The sequence below is a fragment of the Mauremys reevesii genome, linkage group 11 (assembly GCF_016161935.1).
Source record: "Mauremys reevesii isolate NIE-2019 linkage group 11, ASM1616193v1, whole genome shotgun sequence".
NCBI classification, from domain to species: Eukaryota; Metazoa; Chordata; order Testudines; family Geoemydidae; genus Mauremys; species Mauremys reevesii.
In genome coordinates, this window is record NC_052633.1 from 65,923,439 (window position 1) to 65,942,678 (window position 19,240).

At 40.1% G+C, this 19,240-nt stretch overlaps 2 protein-coding genes and 1 long non-coding RNA gene across 6 annotated transcripts in view; 1 reads left to right on the forward strand and 2 right to left on the reverse strand.

Annotated features, from left to right (window-relative positions):
- The window catches only part of LOC120374785 (tetraspanin-7-like), a 24,383-nt gene extending 14,869 nt beyond the window's left edge, over positions 1 to 9,514 (reverse strand). For 3 of the 4 annotated variants that reach the window (XM_039495048.1, XM_039495046.1, XM_039495047.1), the window contains exons 1-3: positions 9,376 to 9,514; positions 5,199 to 5,387; positions 283 to 357 (exon numbers count right to left, since the gene is read on the reverse strand). In XM_039495048.1, the coding sequence (XP_039350982.1) occupies positions 283 to 357; positions 5,199 to 5,387; positions 9,376 to 9,450 (339 nt within the window). In that variant the 5' untranslated portion in view covers positions 9,451 to 9,514. The remainder of the gene's footprint in view (positions 1 to 282; positions 358 to 5,198; positions 5,388 to 9,375) is intronic. The other variant, XM_039495049.1, reaches the window with a different exon arrangement.
- A 404-nt stretch (positions 9,515 to 9,918) lies between these two features.
- On the reverse strand, positions 9,919 to 17,349 carry LOC120374869. The gene is made up of 4 exons (XR_005586302.1): positions 17,156 to 17,349; positions 12,903 to 13,011; positions 10,851 to 11,131; positions 9,919 to 10,011 (listed from the first exon to the last, which is right to left on the reverse strand). It is a non-coding gene; the product is annotated as an uncharacterized LOC120374869 (long non-coding RNA).
- The window catches only part of MYLK (myosin light chain kinase), a 326,396-nt gene continuing 318,037 nt past the window's right edge, over positions 10,882 to 19,240 (forward strand). The window contains exons 1-2 of the mRNA XM_039495244.1: positions 10,882 to 11,021; positions 11,595 to 11,778. The gene's annotated coding sequence lies outside the window, so the exon portion shown is untranslated. The remainder of the gene's footprint in view (positions 11,022 to 11,594; positions 11,779 to 19,240) is intronic.

A 19,240-nucleotide genomic window follows, 5' to 3' on the forward strand; every position in this document is an offset into this window, starting at 1 on the left:
ATATTCTACATTTGGAATTAAACTATAGTAATGTTGCTGTATGGAGTAGAATTAAGTGCTTACAGGTAGAGTCACTCAACTCAGCAAGTTACTTAGAGTTTTGTTGAGCAATTAGTGGGGCTTTTTATAGAGGAACTTCTTAACCATAAATACACTTTAAGCAAAGAAATCTGTGATGCCAGCTAGGGTTCCTGGAAAGGACCCTGTACTTGAAACCTCTCACATTAAGAAAGCATGGCATTTATTAGCACTACACATACTTTAAAGTTTCCACACACCTACCTTCCCTCTGTAAGCATAGGCAGAGATGCCAACTATGATTTCAATCAAGAAGATAATCAGCTGCATGCCTGTGAACTAACAACAGTAATTTCAGGTAACATTCATCTTCCCACAATGCACAGTGCACTCTAGTTTTAGATTAATCCAACCAAACATCTCACTAGTCAGTGTTACATATACTATATCAAGAGGCACTGGCGCCTTTACTTTGGTTTTATTTTTCCTTACATTGTCCCATAGTTCAGTTTTAAAATGTATATAAAATTGGAAGATCTGCCATGAGAAATGTAAACCTAAGGGGCCAGCACACTGTGCATTCATTATGGCCAAGTCACTTCTGGCAGTAATAGATTATGACAAAAAATAAGATGCAAGTCAGTCACAGTCACGAGTAGCCAGGTTGAGGGTGCTTGAACACATCCAGAAAGATTGGGTCAGCCCATAATTGTTAAGAGCTGCTATAGTTAGTGCAACTCAGCAAATATTCTCGGGAGTGTGTAATTGTCTACAGTCAGATTTCTGTCTCAACTGCAATTAAGTTTTCTGGCATATGACAGGCAATATTTTAAGTTACAGTGCAGTCCTCTAAGGCCATCTAGTATGTGTTCAGTCTTCACTAAAAAGGAGAAGGACCAAGCCCAGTTTGAAAAAAAAATAGGTTAAAGAAAATTTAGATAGGATAGATGTATTCAACTTGGCAGGGCTTGATGATATTCACCCAAGAATACTTAAGGAACCAGCTAAAGCAATCTCAGAACCATTAGCTATTATCTTTGACAGTGTATGGAGGATGGGTGAGGTCTCAGAGGACTGGAGAAGGGGAAACGTAGTACCTATCTTTAAAAAGGGAAACAGAGAGGACTTGGGGAATTATAGACTAGTCAACCTAACTTCCATACCTGGAAAGATATTGGAACAAGTTATTAAACATAAAAATTTGTTAGCACCTAGAGGATAGTGGAATTGTAGAGGAAAAGCCAACAGAGATTTTTCAAGAACAAATCATGCCAAACTGGCCTATTTTTCTCCTTTGACAGGGTTATTGGCCTAATGGATAGGTGATAGCTGTAGGTCGGATTTATCTGGATTTTAATAAAGCTTTATGGTCCAAATGAAACGACTATAAGGTGAGTGAACAACTAGTTGAAAAGCCATACTCAGAGTAGTTATCAATGGTTGTCTGTCAGACTAGAAGGACAGATCAAGTGGAGTCCCATCCTGGGTCCAGTACCGTTTAATATTTTCATTAATGACTGATAATGGAGTGGAGAGTATGCTGAAGATTTGCAGATGACACCACGCTTGAAGAGACAGGGGTAAGCACGTTGGAAGACCAGATTAGAATTCAAAGTGACCTTGACAATTTGGAGAATCAATATATAGTCAAGTGCAAAGTACACCACTTAGGAAGGAGAAAACAAACAGCACAACCACAAAATGGGGAATAATTAGCTAGGCAAGAGTACTGCAGAAAAGGATCTGGGAGTTATAGTGGATCACATACTGAATACAAGTGAACAAGTGATATGCAATTGCCAAAAAGGCTAATATTCTGGGCTGTATTAACTGGAGTGTCATAAGTAAGACATTGTAGGTTATTGTTCTGCTGTACTTGGCACCAGTAATGCCGCAACTGGAGTACTGTGTCCAGTTTTGGGCACCATGCTTTAAGATAGATGTGAACAAATTGGAGAGTCCAGAGGAGAGCAACAAAAATGATAAAAGGTTTCGAAAACCTGACCTATGAGGAAAGGTTAAATAAAACTGGGCATGTTGTCTTGAGAAAAGGAGACTGAGCACGGACCTTATAACAGCTCTTAACATATCTGAAGACTTATCCAAAAGGACTGTGTTCAGTTGTTCTCCATGTCCACTGAAGTAGTAGTAATGGGCATAATCTGTGGCAAGAGAGATTTACTTTAGATATTAGGGAAAACCTTTCTAACTGTATAGGTAGTTAAGTTCTGGAATAGGCTGCCAAGGGAGGTTGTGGAGTCCCCATCATAGGAGGTTTTTCAAAACAGGTTAGGCAGACATCTGTCAGGGATGGTCTAAGTATGCTTGGTCCTACCTGGGGGAGGAGGAGGAAGAGCACAGGGGAGGGGAAGGTAGGTGGACCTCAAAGGATCCTAAACTCATCAGAAGTTGAGCTATTCTGAAGGTGATGGGAGTTTGCTTGAATCAAGGCCTCAAGATTTGGCCCTATATCACTTAATCTACTGTACTGACATGCAGCCATCCCTAAGACAAGGGCAGCTGTGTGCTGTTAAAACACTAGAGATGACATTTTCAGCAACTGTCAGTGCTGTCCTAATTCTGCTCCCATTGAAGTTAATTCTGGGCACTTTTGAAAGTGCTATTTTACACGGTTCTTTGTGAAGGCTGTTGCATCCAAATGCAAGTGTAGTGGAAATTTAAACAGAATACAGTTGCTGTTGGGATTTGGCCACATCTTCCAAGAAACATGAATAGTGTTCACTTAAATGCAGATACACAAGACAGTAGAAGAAGCCACATTAAGCTAACTAGGAAAGACATTTTGTCATCAGGCATGTCTCCTGGGCTGCTTCATGAATTCAATTAGTCTCACTTAACTCTCTCTCATACTTGGGTTCCTACTGTGGCACCGAGACAGAAAAGCAACAAGTTTACCCATCTGTGAAGTGGGGACCGAACTAGATCCAATTCAGAGAGGTGCTGGAAGACTCAAGCTTTTGCAGAGACTAGGAGATGGTCTGGTCAAATCAGTCACTGCTCTAGAGATTGGCAGAGGAAGCCTATCTTTGGAAGTAGTTGCATTAATAAAGTGTAAGGAGGTAAGTTACTTGGGTCAGGAGGATTAAGGTTGATCACATTCAGGTTAAGACATACTAGCATGAACAGTTAATTTTTAGTTACAAATTTTGATGGTTATAGTTTTGCAGATTTTTAGTTTTTAGAATAGTTACTCTAACAGGTCACTGAAGATTTTGGTTGTTCCCACTCACTTCTGTCAGAGAATAGTAATTAAATGAAATAATTAATGCATTCCTATACTCTCTCATGGCTGATCAAATGTGGTGATTCTTGCACTACAGTATAGTCTGCCAAAATAGCAGATAACATCTAAAATACCAGGTATTTTTTGGAGGAATTATATGAGTCTAGGTTTGATTCTTGTGGCTTTATGCATGTGAATGTTACAACCTCTCCCTTTCCTTCCTGCCTTACAAATATCCCCAGTAGGAGAGGTTCTGTTTCCTCCTTAATTCCAAAGTCTCCTTTGCAGTCAGCCAATTTATAAATCTTATTGGAGTAAGACGCTACTTTGGTTACCCATTGGAGTGGTCAGATATTTAGAACATAGTAGTTTGCTAACAAACTAGCCACAGGCATCTAAATGTCATTATCTGCTGTAGAGTCCAGAGACCCCTATTTCCAAGGCACATTTCCCACAGAATGCTCATTTAAAATAAAATAAAAAACCCACCACACAAACACTGATTTCCTTCAGATTAAGTGAAATTTGAGTATTTAGGGCCCAAACCCACAAAGACTCTGCATCTCTCCTCCTAGAGTCAGGGTCTATATATGCTGGCTAGGTCATCCAGTGTTTACAGTGCTTGGTACTTAAGACATGCTGTTCAAGAAAAATTTAAGATACATGTAATACTAGAAGCAGCAAAGAATCCTGTGGCACCTTATAGACTAACAGACGTTTTGCAGCATGAGCTTTCGCGGGTGAATACCCACTTCTTCGGATGCAGTAATACTAGTTACATGTATACTTTGTAACAGCTATAAGTTACATAGCTGATATTTGGCTTGTTCTTTCCAAAACAAGGTGGTTTATTTCAGAAGGTGATTTGGCTACAGCTATAGGTCTGCTGCTTCTATTGATTTGAGGGACTTAGAAGGTCCTGTCTTCTAAGAAATGTGCTCAACTCCTAGTGGCATTAGTGGGAAGCAAGCCCCTATAACAGGCAAGAAAGGAACTGTAGGATGGTAAACCCCGTATGTGGAGAGTGAGCAAGGAGGGGAAAGAGGTAACCTAGTACTTTTCATATTTGTTATGGACAACAGGATTTTTTTCATTACAAAAATAGCCCCTGAAATCAATAGGCAACATCATTTGTACAGACCACTGCCTGTGTTGTTCTGCTTGTGAACGGATTGTTCTGCACATTGGTTTCAATGGAAAGTTGTGCTACAGGAACAATGGCAAAAAGAGGTCTGCAGCATCTGAATCACAGTGCATGGAAAAAAAGCTTCCCCACATAAGAGGATTTAACCCAAGTATGCTGAAGCTTTGCCTAAATATGGATTTGCGATTTAAGTGCCTGGTAGACACATATCCCCACTGAAGTCAACAGGAGATGCACATGCTCAGCAATTTTGAAAAAATCAAGTTTTTCGTTTAGTGCCAGAAAATAACTTGAGCAGTCTAATTTAAGTGTTCACATTTGAAAGGTTTGGCTACAGCCTTTTAGAAGCTAATTTTGCCATTATCCCATCCCACTAAAGTAACTGCACTCAGCTCAGAGACTGGAGTGTTAGTTTTATATATAAAATTCAGAATCTGGGTAGCCCTGCAATTGCAATGAGGGATATACATGTTTGTTCTCCAATAATTAGCCCTTTCACACTCATAAGCATTAGTAGGTCAGTTCCCAAACATGTTACATTTGAGATTAAAGCTTGTTTCTCTTCACCCCATAGTACAACCTTACTCTATAGAGATTTGTAAACCAACATCAGATGCATCAGTGTTAGAAGGCAGGTGTGGACGGTGCAGAAGTGAGTATGTGGGGTTCAGCAAGGCACCCTCAACATATAGCCACTGCTGCCACCCTATTGCCGATGGAAGATTTCTTTAACCTCTGAAATTTACACTCTAGAGCCCACATAGACAAGACATCAAGCTAGAGATTGTTTACCACTTTGATCATCGTATGATTGGATTTCAGTATGGCAATTGCACCAAAGGCTGAGATGGAGATGATCACACCACCAACAATGGTGATAATCACAGGGACACCAGACGAGGCTTCATTCACCACCATGAAAGTGTCATGGAGTTTCATCTGGACAGAGACTCCTATGCACAGGAGCATAACCCCAGAAACCTGGAAGGGGTAGCAGGAGAGAGCAAATAGCATTAAATCTGTCAGATAGGAACAATCTGAATGATCAAAGATCCTTTATCAAGATGTAGCTCCCAATAGCTATCAGCCCACTGAAGCTCTCTTCAAAGAATCCTCTTTGAAGAGATTTTACTTGTTGGTATCTCATATTTAGCACAATGGAACATCATGCTATTTGTTCAAGGCAATAGTCACAGTAGTTTCCAGCTGTACAATGACACCCATATCCAAGCATACTATAATAGCAAGTTGCATCTTTCATGGACTTTGGAGGGTGGGGGAGGAAAAGACGGGGCATCTAGATCTACTTCTGGCTAGGTCTGTCTACACCATCAATGTTGAGTCAACTCCTCTTGACTACCCTACCTTGAGTGAGAGCAGCCAAACTGCTAAAACACCTGAGCTGTTCTGTAGTTGTGTTAGCAGCTGATGAGTTGGGTTAACTCCAGCTGTAGCCTGTACTGCTTCTGGGGCCAGCCAATTCAATTTAAGCCACCATCATCACACTCAAGGATTTTTGGGGGGGTGGGGGGGAAGGGAAGAAATGGGCTTGTATTGGGGCAACACGCAAGTTAACTCTGCAGTGAAGACAATTCATTGCCTCTCTCAAGCATATTCATAGATTTTAGGACAGGAAGGGACCTCGAGAGGTCATCAAGTCCAGTCCCCTGCCCTCATGGCAGGACCAAATACTGTCTAGACCATCCCTGATAGACACCTATGTCCAGAGATGGAGATTCCACAACCTTCCTAGGCAATTTATTCCAGTGTTTAACCACCCTGACAGTTAGGAACTTTTTCCTAATGTCCAACCTAAACCTCTCTTGCTGCAGTTTAAGCCCACTGCTTTTTGTTCTATCCTCAGAGGCTAAGGTGAGCAAGTTTTCTCCCTCCTCCTTATAACACCTTTTTAGATACCTGAAAACTGCTATCATGTCCCCTCTCAGTCTTCTCTTTTCCAAACTAAACAAACCCAATTCTTTCAGCCTTTAATCATTCTTGTTGCTCTTCTCTGGACCCTCTCCAATTTCTCCAGTTGAGGCCTAACCAGTGCAGAGTAGAGTAGAAGAATGACTTCTCGTGTCTTGCTCACAACACACCTGTTAATGCATCCCAGAATCATGTTTGCTTTTTTTGTGACAGCATCACACTGTTGACTCATATTTAGCTTGTGGTCCACTATAACCCCTAGATCCCTTTCTGCTGTACTCCTTCCTAGATAGTCTCTTCCCATTCTGTATGCGTGAAACTGATTGTTCCTTCCTAAATGAAGCACTTTGCATTTGTCTTTGTTAAACTTCATCCTGTTTACCTCAGACCATTGCTCCAATTTGTCCAGATCATTTTGAATTATGACCCTATCCTCCAAAGCAGTTGCAATCCCTCTCAGTTTGGTATCATCTGCAAACTTAATAAGCGTACTTTCTATGACAATATCTAAGTCATTGATGAAGATATTGAACAGAGCCAGTCCCAAAACAGACCCCTGCGGAACCCCACTTGTTATACCTTTCCAGCAGGATTGGGAACCATTAATAACTACTCTCTGAGTAGTTATCCAGCCAGTTATGCACCCATCTTATAGTAGCCCCATCTAAGTTGTATTTGCTTAGTTTATTGATAAAAATATCATGCGAGACCATATCAAATGCCTTACTAAAGTCTAGGCATACCACATCCACCGCTTCTCCCTTATCCACAAGGCTCATTATCCTATCGAAAAAAAGCTATCAGATTTGTTTGACATGATTTGTTCTTTACAAATCCATGCTAGCTATTCCCTATCACCTTGCCACCTTCCAAGTGTTTGCAGACGATTTCCTTAATTACTTGCTCCATTATCTTCCCTGGTACAGAAGTTAAACTCACTGGTCTGTAGTTTCCTGGGTTGTTTTTATTTCCCTTTTTATAGATGGGCACTATATTTACCCTTTTCTAGTCTTCTGGAATCTCTCCTGTCTCCCATGATTTTCCAAAGATAATAGTTAAAGGCTCAGATACCTCCTCTGTAGGCTCCTTGGGTATTCTAGGATGTATTTCATCAGGCCCTAGTGACTTGCAGGTATCTAACTTTTCTAAGTGATTTTTAACTTGTTCTTTTTTTATTTTATCTTCTAAACCTAGCCCCTTCCCATTAGCATTCACTATGTTAGGCATTCCTTCAGACTTCTCGGTGAAGGCCAACACAAATAAGTCATTAAGCATCTCTGCCATTTCCAAGTTTCCTGTTAAGGAATGGACAGGACAAGACTTGTTGAGAGATTCCTCCAAGTAGGGTGACCAGATAGCAACTGTGAAATAATGGGACAGGGGGGTGAGGGTAATAGGCACCTATATAAGAAAAAGAAAGTCCCATTTTGGGGGAATCTGTTTAAAAATAAGACATCTGGTCACCCTATCTCTAAGCAAAATTGGTAGAGTCAACAGTGTCACTGACAAAGTGAGCTGCAACAAGAGTTGGACTTTTGACACCAATTGTTCTAAAATAGTGAGCAACTCCCATCTCCCCCATTTTAGTTAAAGGGGGGGAAGGAGTGTAGGTTAGGAAAGAGATAGGGAAATGCCTCCTATTATATAACAATGATACCTCCAACCAAGAAAGAAACACGGGAACAGATCTGGGAGGGAGTCCCTTACAGTCTAAGAGGGGAAAGAGAGAATAAGACTTAAGAATATCTACACTTGAGACACACACAATAGCTGATTAGGTCCTACTTTCTCAGCATGAAACCAGACTTGTATTTAACAAAGATTCCTATTAAAAAAAAATTAGGTTTATATGTAAGGCTATGGTAACATAGTATCTTTCTTTATACTTGTTGGAAAACCTCCTCCAGAATGTTGCAGTTTAGAGTTTGTGTGATTAACTACTTTCTCTGTAGAAAGACTAGTTTTTCACATTAGTAACTAGTTAGTCACACAAACCAAAACAAGACTTTCAAATACTGTTTGCCAATCAAACTCAACTCTTGGGAAATAAGCAGGCCAAGCTTTAATACACAATTTAAAATAGATCAGCTTCCATTTTCCACCAGGCCCCGTAAAGGAAAAGAGTGCCTTCCTAGTAGTCTTGAATCCTCTTTAAATCAGATTAAGGATTGATACAACTTGTGGAAGCCACTCATTTACCAACAAACTACTGGAGGATAAAAACTAGAAGAATTATCCTAGACAAGCAATTAACTAAAATCTTTAGAAAAAAACAAAACCCACAACAGCACATCACCTACAACATATCTTACAACAGACACTAGTTTAAAGATAATAAAATAATAATAATAAAAAATCCTTGCTACAGTGAATCACCCTCATGCTATAGTATCAGAGGGGTAGCAGCATTAGTGTGAATCTGTAAAAAGCGACAAAAAGTCCTGTGGCACCTTATAGACTAACAGAAGAATTGGAGCATAAGCTTTTGTGGGTGAATACTCACTTCATCAGATGAAAGTTTATGCTCCAATACTTCTGTTAGTCTATAAGGGGCCACAGGACTTCTTGTCCCTAATACCATAGCATCACTATTATAAAATATAGTACTTTGTATCATTACTATATATACACACACACACTAAGAGAAATTGAGACAGACAGACATCTACAAACCCATAGTTACATAGCACTATACTTACCCAATACAATAACAAAAACAGGAAAATAAAAAGCAAAACCCACACAACAACAACACAACAAATGACTACATAGGATTAGAAGAGCCATTAAAACTTGATTAGCATTTCCTATTACACATTTCAAAATTAATCTCTAGTCATATGATACATGTTAACATTCATCTAGGAGTTATAGATTATCATCAAACTAAAAGGCATACATAAACAGTTATATTTTTCATTGAATTCATTAGTGATATAAAAATAACTTTTCAGCTGACGAGAAGTTTTTTAAAAAAAAGTTAATCAAGATCAAAACAGGATTAAACAAAAGATAAGTCAAAAGATACTAAAAATCTTACCCAATAAAACAAATCAATAAAACATAAGCAAACTTTAACTAATATTAGCTTATTGCTAGAATCTATCTTCCTCATTTTGCCAGGTAACCACTATACTATTCCTCCTAAAGACAGAAATTATGTTTCTGATATAGGTTTGTAATTGCCACCCTTGTCAGCAATTTAAATCTAGTTCTGCTCTTATTGGCAAATTTCAATTAGATTAAAGATCCACAGGTGTAATTGTTAAGGATGACATTCTGATGTGCTTATTCACCTATTAAGTAGTACCTTATTTTGTCAGTACCCCCATTGATTCCAATGGGAATACTCAAGGAATAAGATACTACATATGGAGAGAAAGGGTATCAGAATTTTCCCTTAAATACTAGCTACAAACAAAAGGCAAAATGGGTTCCCAGCAATCAGAAGTATTTACATTTGTTTCTGTCTTTCTACAATGGCTGATGCCTTCTAGAAACCTGAAAATAATATGTTTTTAACTAGCCAGTCTATTTCCTTTAGGAAAATATGGATTTGGACCTGCAGTTGTGATAAAGCAGAAGGCAGCAAGTTTCATTTTCATTTCTTGCTGGTACAACAGCATCATCAGTGATTCAAGCAGAGTTCTGGGAAGAGTTTGTGATGTGGCTGTTGCTGCAGTATGAGTAAAGGGAGCAAAGAAACATGAAATAGGGTGAGTCTCTAATCTAAATGAAATCCATCAAAGCCTGAAAGAAATTATTTTGCACTTCTACAAATCAAGTCCCAGGATTTCAAGTTCAGCACTCACAAAATGAAGAACACACGGTAGCTATTTTTGAAAACTTGGGTTTATGGACAGGAGCTATGAAGGGACTGAGGCATTGCAATGCTCAGCATCACAGCACCTACCTTTTAGGTGCCTGGAAAATCACAGCAACAACACTGAGATCCTCAAAGCTAAGTTAGGTGCCTAGGCTCCCTATATAATCAATGGGGATTGATAGATTCCTTAGACTGTGATCCATCAAAAGTCAGCCTGCAAGGCAGGAAGCCACCTCAGGTAGCCAATAGAAAGAACACACCCCTATGGTTGGCAAAGGTCCACCCCTCTCATGGAGATAGGTGGCTACGTCCAGACTGCAGGAAGGCACCTGTCTCTGCTTGCAAATCCACTAATAGGAACAGGCTGCCTAAACAGCTTCTTGCAGAAATGAGTTAGCTACTGGCCTCACTCCACACAAAATGGCTCATAGAGGAGCTACTACTAATTTTTATCCCAGTAGTTAGAGCATTCACCTGGGATGTGGGAGACACAGGTTTAATTCCCCACCTTCACTAGCAGAGGAGGAAGGGATTTGAACAAGGAGGCTGCTATTTCTCAGGGATGTGAGCGCAGCACTGAGCTATAGGATATTCTGATAGGAGCTGTTCTCAATCTCTCCTGTTGAAGTTGTTCCACTGTAGAGTAAATAAGGAAAGAGTGGTCAGCATAGGAGGACTGGGTCTCCTACCTCCTAGATGGGTGCCCCAATCACTGGACTGCAGAAGCATTCTCACTCCACTCTTCTCTCTCTCTGGCCCAATGACTGTTCCTCTGTGGATAAGTACTTAAATAGTCAGGGAGAATAGAGACTGCTAGGAATAAGCAGGCTCCAGCAGAGTCCTGGGACTTCAAACAAAGGGTAAGTCTACACAGCAACTAGATGATCAGGATCTTGTTATTCTTTGCTTGTTGTCCATTAGCCAGTTTTCAGTCCTCATGACAATGTTCTATTCCAGGTAGGAGCTGGTCCTGAACAATGAGAATTTATATTATATATACATTTTTATGCTACCTAATATAGCTGAGGATGTTATATCCATATAAATGGATAATCCTTGTTTGAGTCCCGCTAAGCTTTTGGCCTCTGTAATATACTGTGGCAGTGAGTTCCACAGGTTAATTATGTGCTGTGTATTTTGTACTTCCATTCTAAATATGTTGCCTTGCAGTCTCCCTATTTAATCTGAAGTCCCCTTATTCCTACATTATAGGGTGACCAAACAGCAAGTGTGAAAAATCGGGATGGGGGTGGGAGGTAATCGGAGCCTAGATAAGAAAAAGACCACAAAATCAGGATTGTACCTATAAAATCGGGACATCTGGTCACCCTACAACATTAGGAAACAGGATAAATAAAACAGAGTGATTTGCCATTTCTATACCATTCATCTCTTTATCATGTCCTGTCTTATTTCTCTCCTCTCTAAACTAGGGACTCACAGACATGTTAATATTAAAAGCAAATCATGTTAATTGCATGGAATATGGTATTTTTTGTCATTCAACTTTACTGAAGCCAAATGAGCTGCTTGACAAAGCTGGTTCCTGGAATGACAGATTATGTGTGTTGAGGAGAAGGGCTTCCCAACAGCTGTGGAAAAGCTTAAAGCCTCAAGGTATGTTAATAACAGTAAAGCCATTAATACTTCACCAGTTTTCAAAATGTAATGAGAACAGGCAAACTTTATGTCAAGCATGTGTTTTTAAACTCTGATGATTAATCACTATTTTCAGTCCACTGTTAAATTTGCCTTAACAATGCTAATTTATTAAACATAATTCCATGAATGAAATAACTCATTTGGACATTCTCTAACCATTGGGCAACATGCATTGAAATGTTTTCAGCAGAAAGCCGGGGCCCTGGAATAACATTTGGGGAGTTGGTTTCAGGAGTTTGTTGCAATTCATTGGGGGACTGAACTGACTCCCATTTAGTTCACTGGGAGTTTGATCAGGCTCTTTGGTGAATCATTTTATTCTACTAATTTTCTCTTCATAAAAACAGTCTTTGATTATAATTACCCATATTGCTGTAATGCCCTTAGACCCACTCTACTAAATGCTGTACAAACATATAGGAAAGGATAGTCCCTACCCTGAAGAGCTTACAATCTAAAGAAACAAGACACAAAGTATATGTATGGAAGTATTATTATCATCCCCATTTTACAGACCGGGAAATGAAGCAGAGAGAGTTTAAGTGACTTGCCCAAAGTCATATGGGTAGTCTATGGACAACCTGAGATTTTAATCAGTATTTCCTGAGTACCAGTCTGGTGCCATAACCACAGGACCATCCTTATTTCTTGGTTTCAAGCATGCGGATTTGATGAGGTTACTTCTAATGTCCACATCTCCAGGATGGTCATATTTTTTTTTTACTGTTAATTAAGTTGTTATATAGGATACAAACAATATTTCCAACTAATAAAAGTGTTGGCTCCAATTTGAAATGAAACTTTGGCAGCAAAATGTATAGACTGATTTTATGTGCAATACCAGTTTTCCAGAAGTTTCTGGGGCAGGATCGCTGCAATGCTTGAATTGATATATGCATTCAAAGACAGGCAGCTGATGCAAGGCATACCAATCTCCCTTCCAAGAAGCAGGAAAAGGGAGCCAAGTCTCACTGAGCAAAAGTGGGTGTTTGAGTATGGGAGGGACATGAGATCTCATTGGTTCTTCCATAAATTCAGATAAACGATCACATAGTAGGATGTTTATCTGAATTCCAAACCTTTGGATGTCTTCTCACTTGGATCCTGTATGTATTTTTGCTATCTTGATGGAATGTTTTGCAACATTGCAATGAAACATCTCATACTGATGCAGTGTCATCACACAATCTGTGGAGCAGAGAAGATAGGATTTAGTACCTATTCTCATCAATTTGAGAAGAGCTTAAATATGGTATTAATTTTCTGTGACCTGCTAAGAAGATATTTATATTTAGCTAGGGTGACCAGACAGCAAGTGTGAAAAATTGGGACAGGGAGTAGGGGATAATAGGAGCCTATATAAGAAAAAGACCCAAAAATCAGGACTGTGCCTATAAAATCAAGACATCTGGTCACCCTAGCTCCCTTTCTCCTAAATGTGAATGCAACCCTCGGAGAACTGGTGACCATGATAGCCCAGATACTCCAGGCTTATTCAGAAAATTGCCCTTGGTAACAATTTGTAGATGTTGACAGCTGTGTTGCTATGGTACATCAGTCCCTTTTGGTGGAAATAGAGTCAACCTGAATGCCTTTGCCAGATTAAATCAGAGAGATCTAGCAGTGGGCACTGCAGTGGGATTCAGGAGATGTGGGGTCAGTTACCACCTCTGCCACCTGACTGTAGGCAAATCATTTATTCTCTGTGCCTCAGTTTCCCAGTTCTAAAACAATGTTCTTGTCTATTTAGATGATATACTCATTAGGACAGGAACTGTGTCTTGCTATGTGTTTTTTATAGCATCTGCTACAATGCAGCTCTGATTTTAGTGCTACTGGAACACTAGCACTAACCAAAATAACTAATTATTTTGGTTATTCACTATATCTAGTTTTTTTTTCTTCATTAAACTTAAGAATAGCATTTTATTCTTGGAAAATAATAAAATATAGTGGTTCTTCTGGAACCCAGTCTAACACATAGTCTATTTTTATTTCAACCCATTACTTGCAAATTCAGGAATGTCCACAGTTCATTGTCCAAATTCCCACATCAGGCTACTTAGATAAAAGACTTTCTTTGAGATTAAAGAGTTCCATAATAAACAAATATATTTGAATACCACTGCAGAGTCATTCCACTGCCAATTCCACCAACCTATCTATAAGGAAAGTTCTGCTTTCTAATGCCAAAAGAGTGAAATGCCTTTAGACTAGACTAGAATTTGAGATGCCCATTTGCCATCATAATTGTTTATTATTTGTATTACCATAGTATGTAGTCCTAGACCAGGATCCCATTGTGCTAGGCACTCTACAACTAAGGTATGTTTTAATATAGTATCTTTTTTAGCATCACAAAAGATCTTTTTGGCTCAGAAGCCCTGTGAGCTGACTTTAAAATGTATGCCCAGATAATGGGGAAAATAATAGTCACTGGAAGTGTTTTTCAATGCGGTACTTGGGATATTTAACTAGACCTCATGACTGAAAGTTCTTATGATCATCAAAAGATCAACATTCCAACACATTCCTAGTTGTGATCTGTTTATTAAATGTTCCCTTTTTTGGTGCTAAGTGTGAATGTTTGGAACAATGCTACAGCTCATACAACCCACTTGACCTCCCTAGTGCATTTTTAAAAAGAAGGAAAAAATGTGGATGCCACTGAAAATTATAGGGGTCTGGCTTTGGAGAAAAACAGAACTCAGGCCAACAGTACGTTTAGGCTGGAAATATCCACAACTATAAAAGAACAAGACCCTAACTGAAGAATCTTTTATTCAGAGGAAGAAAAGGAATTCCTTGAAAGGAGGAACAGACTGTGATTTTAAAAGTGTGTAAAACACGTTTCTTTCACAGAAGCCCAGCTATGCCTTACACACAGTCCTGGCTAGTTAGTCTGTTCAATTTCATTTTTACCTTAAAAGCAGCAAAGAGTCCTGTGGCACCTTATAGACTAACAGACGTTTTGGAGCATGAGCTTTCGTGGGTGCATGCATCCGATGAAGTGAGTATTCACCCACGAAAGCTCATGCTCCAAAACATGTTAGTCTATAAGGTGCCACAGGACTCTTTGCTGCTTTTACAGATCCAGACTAACATGGCTTCCCCTCTGATTTTTACTTTAAACACAGAAAAATGTGAGTAACACATCATGCGGGCTTAGAGTTCATATAACTTCTTAGCTGAGGTGGAATTTGCTGACAATATTCTCTGCTAAAATTAGCAGAACAGGATTGGTTTATTCTCTGGAGTTGGATTTTTGACCTGCTGTTTTTCACTGATGATATTGTATGGTTTTATAAGCTCCACCTATTTTTTTCTACAAAGATGATACATTGATTATTCCTCTTCTCTTCAGTAATTTGGCAGCATAAAGAATGTTAGCATCAAAGCAAGTAATAAGCAATCTCCTAATTGTTATTAACAATTATATCTACACTTATGTAGTACCTTAAGCTCTAGTGGTGCCAGAACATGTATATAGCTATATATGGTCAAAGGCTGATGTGAAACATGAAGGCAACAGGCAAGGCACACAGAGAGCACCTGGTAGAAATCTCAATACTGACCACTTTATATGTGTGCATATGTTTGAGCGCAAGTGCTTCTATATTAGCAACCAAATACTACATTTAATGACAGATAAGATTATATCAGGACACGCCTCATCCACCCAAAAACCTGAACAGCATGGAAATACGAAGTTCAGGGCAAAGACTTGTGCATGCCTTTCCCTCTTCATATTGCCTACCATACTGTAAGTAACACACTTCAACATGTCGCAAGGCTTCTACTTCCATATCCAGCGGATACCCCCAGAAAATACATACCTGTTGTGGCTTTTGCTCTTTACACAACACTAATAAGAAGAAAACAAATGGGCACAGCTGGCTCCAGGTTATCAAGTTTACTAAATCTACAGAAACATGAGAAGACTGGCTGCAGCAGAACCTCAGAGTTATAAACACTAGAGTTACAAAGTGATCAGTCAACCACATGCCTCATTTGGAACCAGACGTACACAATCAGGCAGAAGCAGAGACAAAAAAAAAAAAATAAAGGAAATGCAGTACTGTGTTAAATGTCAACTAAAGGGAAAGCAGCATTTTTTTTGTATTAAGTCAATGTTCAATTGTAAACTTTTGAAAGAACCATAACATTTTGTTCAGAGTTACGAACAACCTCCATTCCCAAGGTGTTCATAACTCTGAGGTTCTACTGTATATACATATTGCTGTTGTGGTTGGTTTCCAGAACACAGTGAGCATCCTTGGAGGGCTCACAAATGATTTAAAGGTCCAATTCCTATACACTACACTACCCCAGTTTCATAAAACTTGCACTCTAATGTAAAACCCCAACTGTACCCTCATATGCTTCTATCTGTCCCACATTCTGTGCATTTGGGAAATTATTCTCCCTTAACACTGCTGAAGTCACTGTTGCATTAGAGTGTAAGTTTGATGAAGCTTCCTGTCTCTTCTACCCATTCCCAAACCTCCTGGCTGCTGTAAGCAGGGGAGTCTCTACTACACTACCCTCTCCCAGAGCCTCTTGCTATTGCAAGGAGAGGAAAGAAACCTCTGCTATACTATCGCTACTCCTGCCTCCATTTCTTGGGTCCTCTTCCCCCAATATAAATCTCCAGTGTGCCACAACAGCAAGAGCAGCAGTGAGAAACTGATACGATTCTTGACAGTTTTGCAGCTTTCTCTGTTACTGCTTGGAAAAGCTAAGAGCAGCACAGGAGGCAGTAGAACAGACTCAGGAAGATGATGCTACATTGGTTCATATTTGGAAAATTATCTCAACAATCACAAAGGCTAGAAACTGCTTTGTATTTTTAAACAAGAGTTTACGTTCTGCAGAAAAAGATGGCTTAGGCCCTCACACTCACCAGGGAGAGAGACTCAATGCATTTTTTTCAGAGCCTGAACATTCAGGGGAGCTCAGATCTCTGTTGTTGGGCTTTATAGCCATGTTTGTCTACCTGGTGGGTGTTTCTGTAGCTTCACAGCTCTAATTATGTGTCAGACCAAATACTGATCATATTCTCAGTTACTTTCTGGAGAAGAAGTTTGAGTGAAAAGAAGAGAGTATTAAATGCTGCCAGCCCTGAATACATGGGTCATGGCACTCCCTGTAGCTTCTCCCAGCAAAGGAGCCTAAAAGCTTCTACAGAAGCATCCCCACTTGTAATTGAAGAATATCCTCCTTCCCCTTGCCCAGTGCTACACTGATTCTGATTCCTTTGATGCAGCTCTGCTCTTAATTACCTGATAATCATCTGAACTGCAGCCTTTACAGTTCAACCTCAATCACTTACCCACTGGAAGTGTTTAGGAAAGTAACTTCATCCTTCGTTTGTTTCCTGAGCATTGCCCTACAGAAGCTGTGTAAGCTCTCTGAGGGCTTTGTTGGTTACAGTCCATGGCTTGCACATTGCAGAAATATAAATGTTAGGTCAAGATGCTCTGACAAGTTTTAAATCCATCCAGCTGCTGTTTCCTAAATGTGTCCCTGGAGTAGATGCATGAAAGATGTTTACAATTAAAAAACTGAAGCAGTCAGTTAACAGCAGTAGAGAATTACTCTACCCGGCACCATCCATTAAGTCTATTTGAAAACTCATTGTCAAAAGCATGATCTCATTTAACATCAATGCCAAAGGAGCAGAAATATTTACTTTCAGTCCATCCTGTGGCTCCTGGGGTGTCTTTAAAGTACAGGCCCACCCTGGGAGATGCATAGCTCCTGCAGGGGCTCTGGGAGGCAATGTGACTGGAACATGGGAGCACACTGTGTCTGTGCTGTGCCAAGTTTAGCAAGGTGCTGCATTCACTCCCTTCTGCCATTAGCCAGTTCCAAAGGCCAATGGAAAGAAGAGCAGGCTGATACCTTTAGTTTTTCCCCTCCTGATTTGACCTGTGGAGCCAAAAGCCCAGAGGGACAGACTGGAGCATCTAAGCTCCACTACGGGGGAGCCAGTGCTCTATATGCCAGCAGGGGCCTGACCTGCTGTAGTGCTGGTTGTGGGGCTAAGTGGTTTTAATGGCCAGAGCTCCTCCCTTTGCTGAAGGCAAACGTCACTTCCTTAGTGATGCTCAGGTCATACCTTCTTTGTGATTGTGAAGGCTAGAATCATCTTTTAAATCAAAAGTGAGATTATGATGTCACTGAAGGACTGAGAGCTGAGGTGCAAGACATGTCTTTTGTGTCTGTGCCCTAATCCATCCCTGCCCTGGCTGTATCCAAAACCCAGTAAAGCTAAACTAAGCCCAATAGGTTTAGTAGAGCCTTTATGATCATTTTTTGAACATCTGCACAATCTTTTGTGAGGCTGGCCTCGTTTTGGCATCTCATCATCTCATTTTGGTGTCTCAAGTGGGTGGAGCTTTGGACAGTACCATCTGTTTGTCTCCCCCAAATTTCAGCAATGGTAGGGAAGATGTTTCATTTCCTCCCTGTGCCTTTGGAGAAAATAGCACCAGTAGCTGTGCTCCCTGAGCAAAGGAAAGTGAAACTCCAGGTTCAGAGAAGCCGCAGTGGAGATAGAGTGGCAGTGGCTTCGAACACTTGGTCAAAACTGCTGGACAGATGAGAGCTCCATCCTCAAAGGTGCTGCCATTGCATAGATGCTGGTTAGCTGGGGCATGGAAAAAAACTAAGACCAGCTCTGTTTGGGTGAGTGGGTGCATGAAAGCTCCCATTCTTATGCCAAGCACTTGTATGTGTGCATAATGGGAAGAGTGTCATTCCCTCTCGCTGCTGCCATGTGAATGCCTTTCCTGTTAAACAGCCATTGTGTACCAGTGGCCAGGCAGATTATGGAAGTTGGACTCCATATATGTTTGCTTTTGTTTCTATATGATGAGGATTCAAACTAGCTGAAGGAGGAGTCTTCTTAGCCTTGCACTTTAGACACAGTACTACAAGAGAGAACCAAAAGAGAGGTTTCTTAGACTAGTAGTGCTCTTCTTATCTACCAGCAGCTAATGCTCAGTGAGATAGATGATGTACCAGCAAAAGTGGTATCCAATGCTGCCTCCTTTTAAAGGATGCTCATTGTTACTGTTTTCATGCACAAAATTCATCCCAGGATTAGAATGAAGAATATTTAAGTCTCTACAAATGTAATGCTGTTGACATCACTTGAAAGTAATGCACAGAATTGGTGCTTGTTTTTATCCTAGACCTTTTTTTTCTGTGCCACCATGTTTAAGTGTGGACCCATTTAAGGAACACCAGGGAGAAAAGGAGATTTATAACCCGAAATGTGTTCTGTACACTTCAAAATATCCAGAGGAAGCAATCCTTCCACCCCACCACCCTTAAACAAACCACAACTAAGAGTCACATTTCAAGGGGCTTGCATTTAATGGGAGCCACACCTGCGCACAAGAAGAGGCTT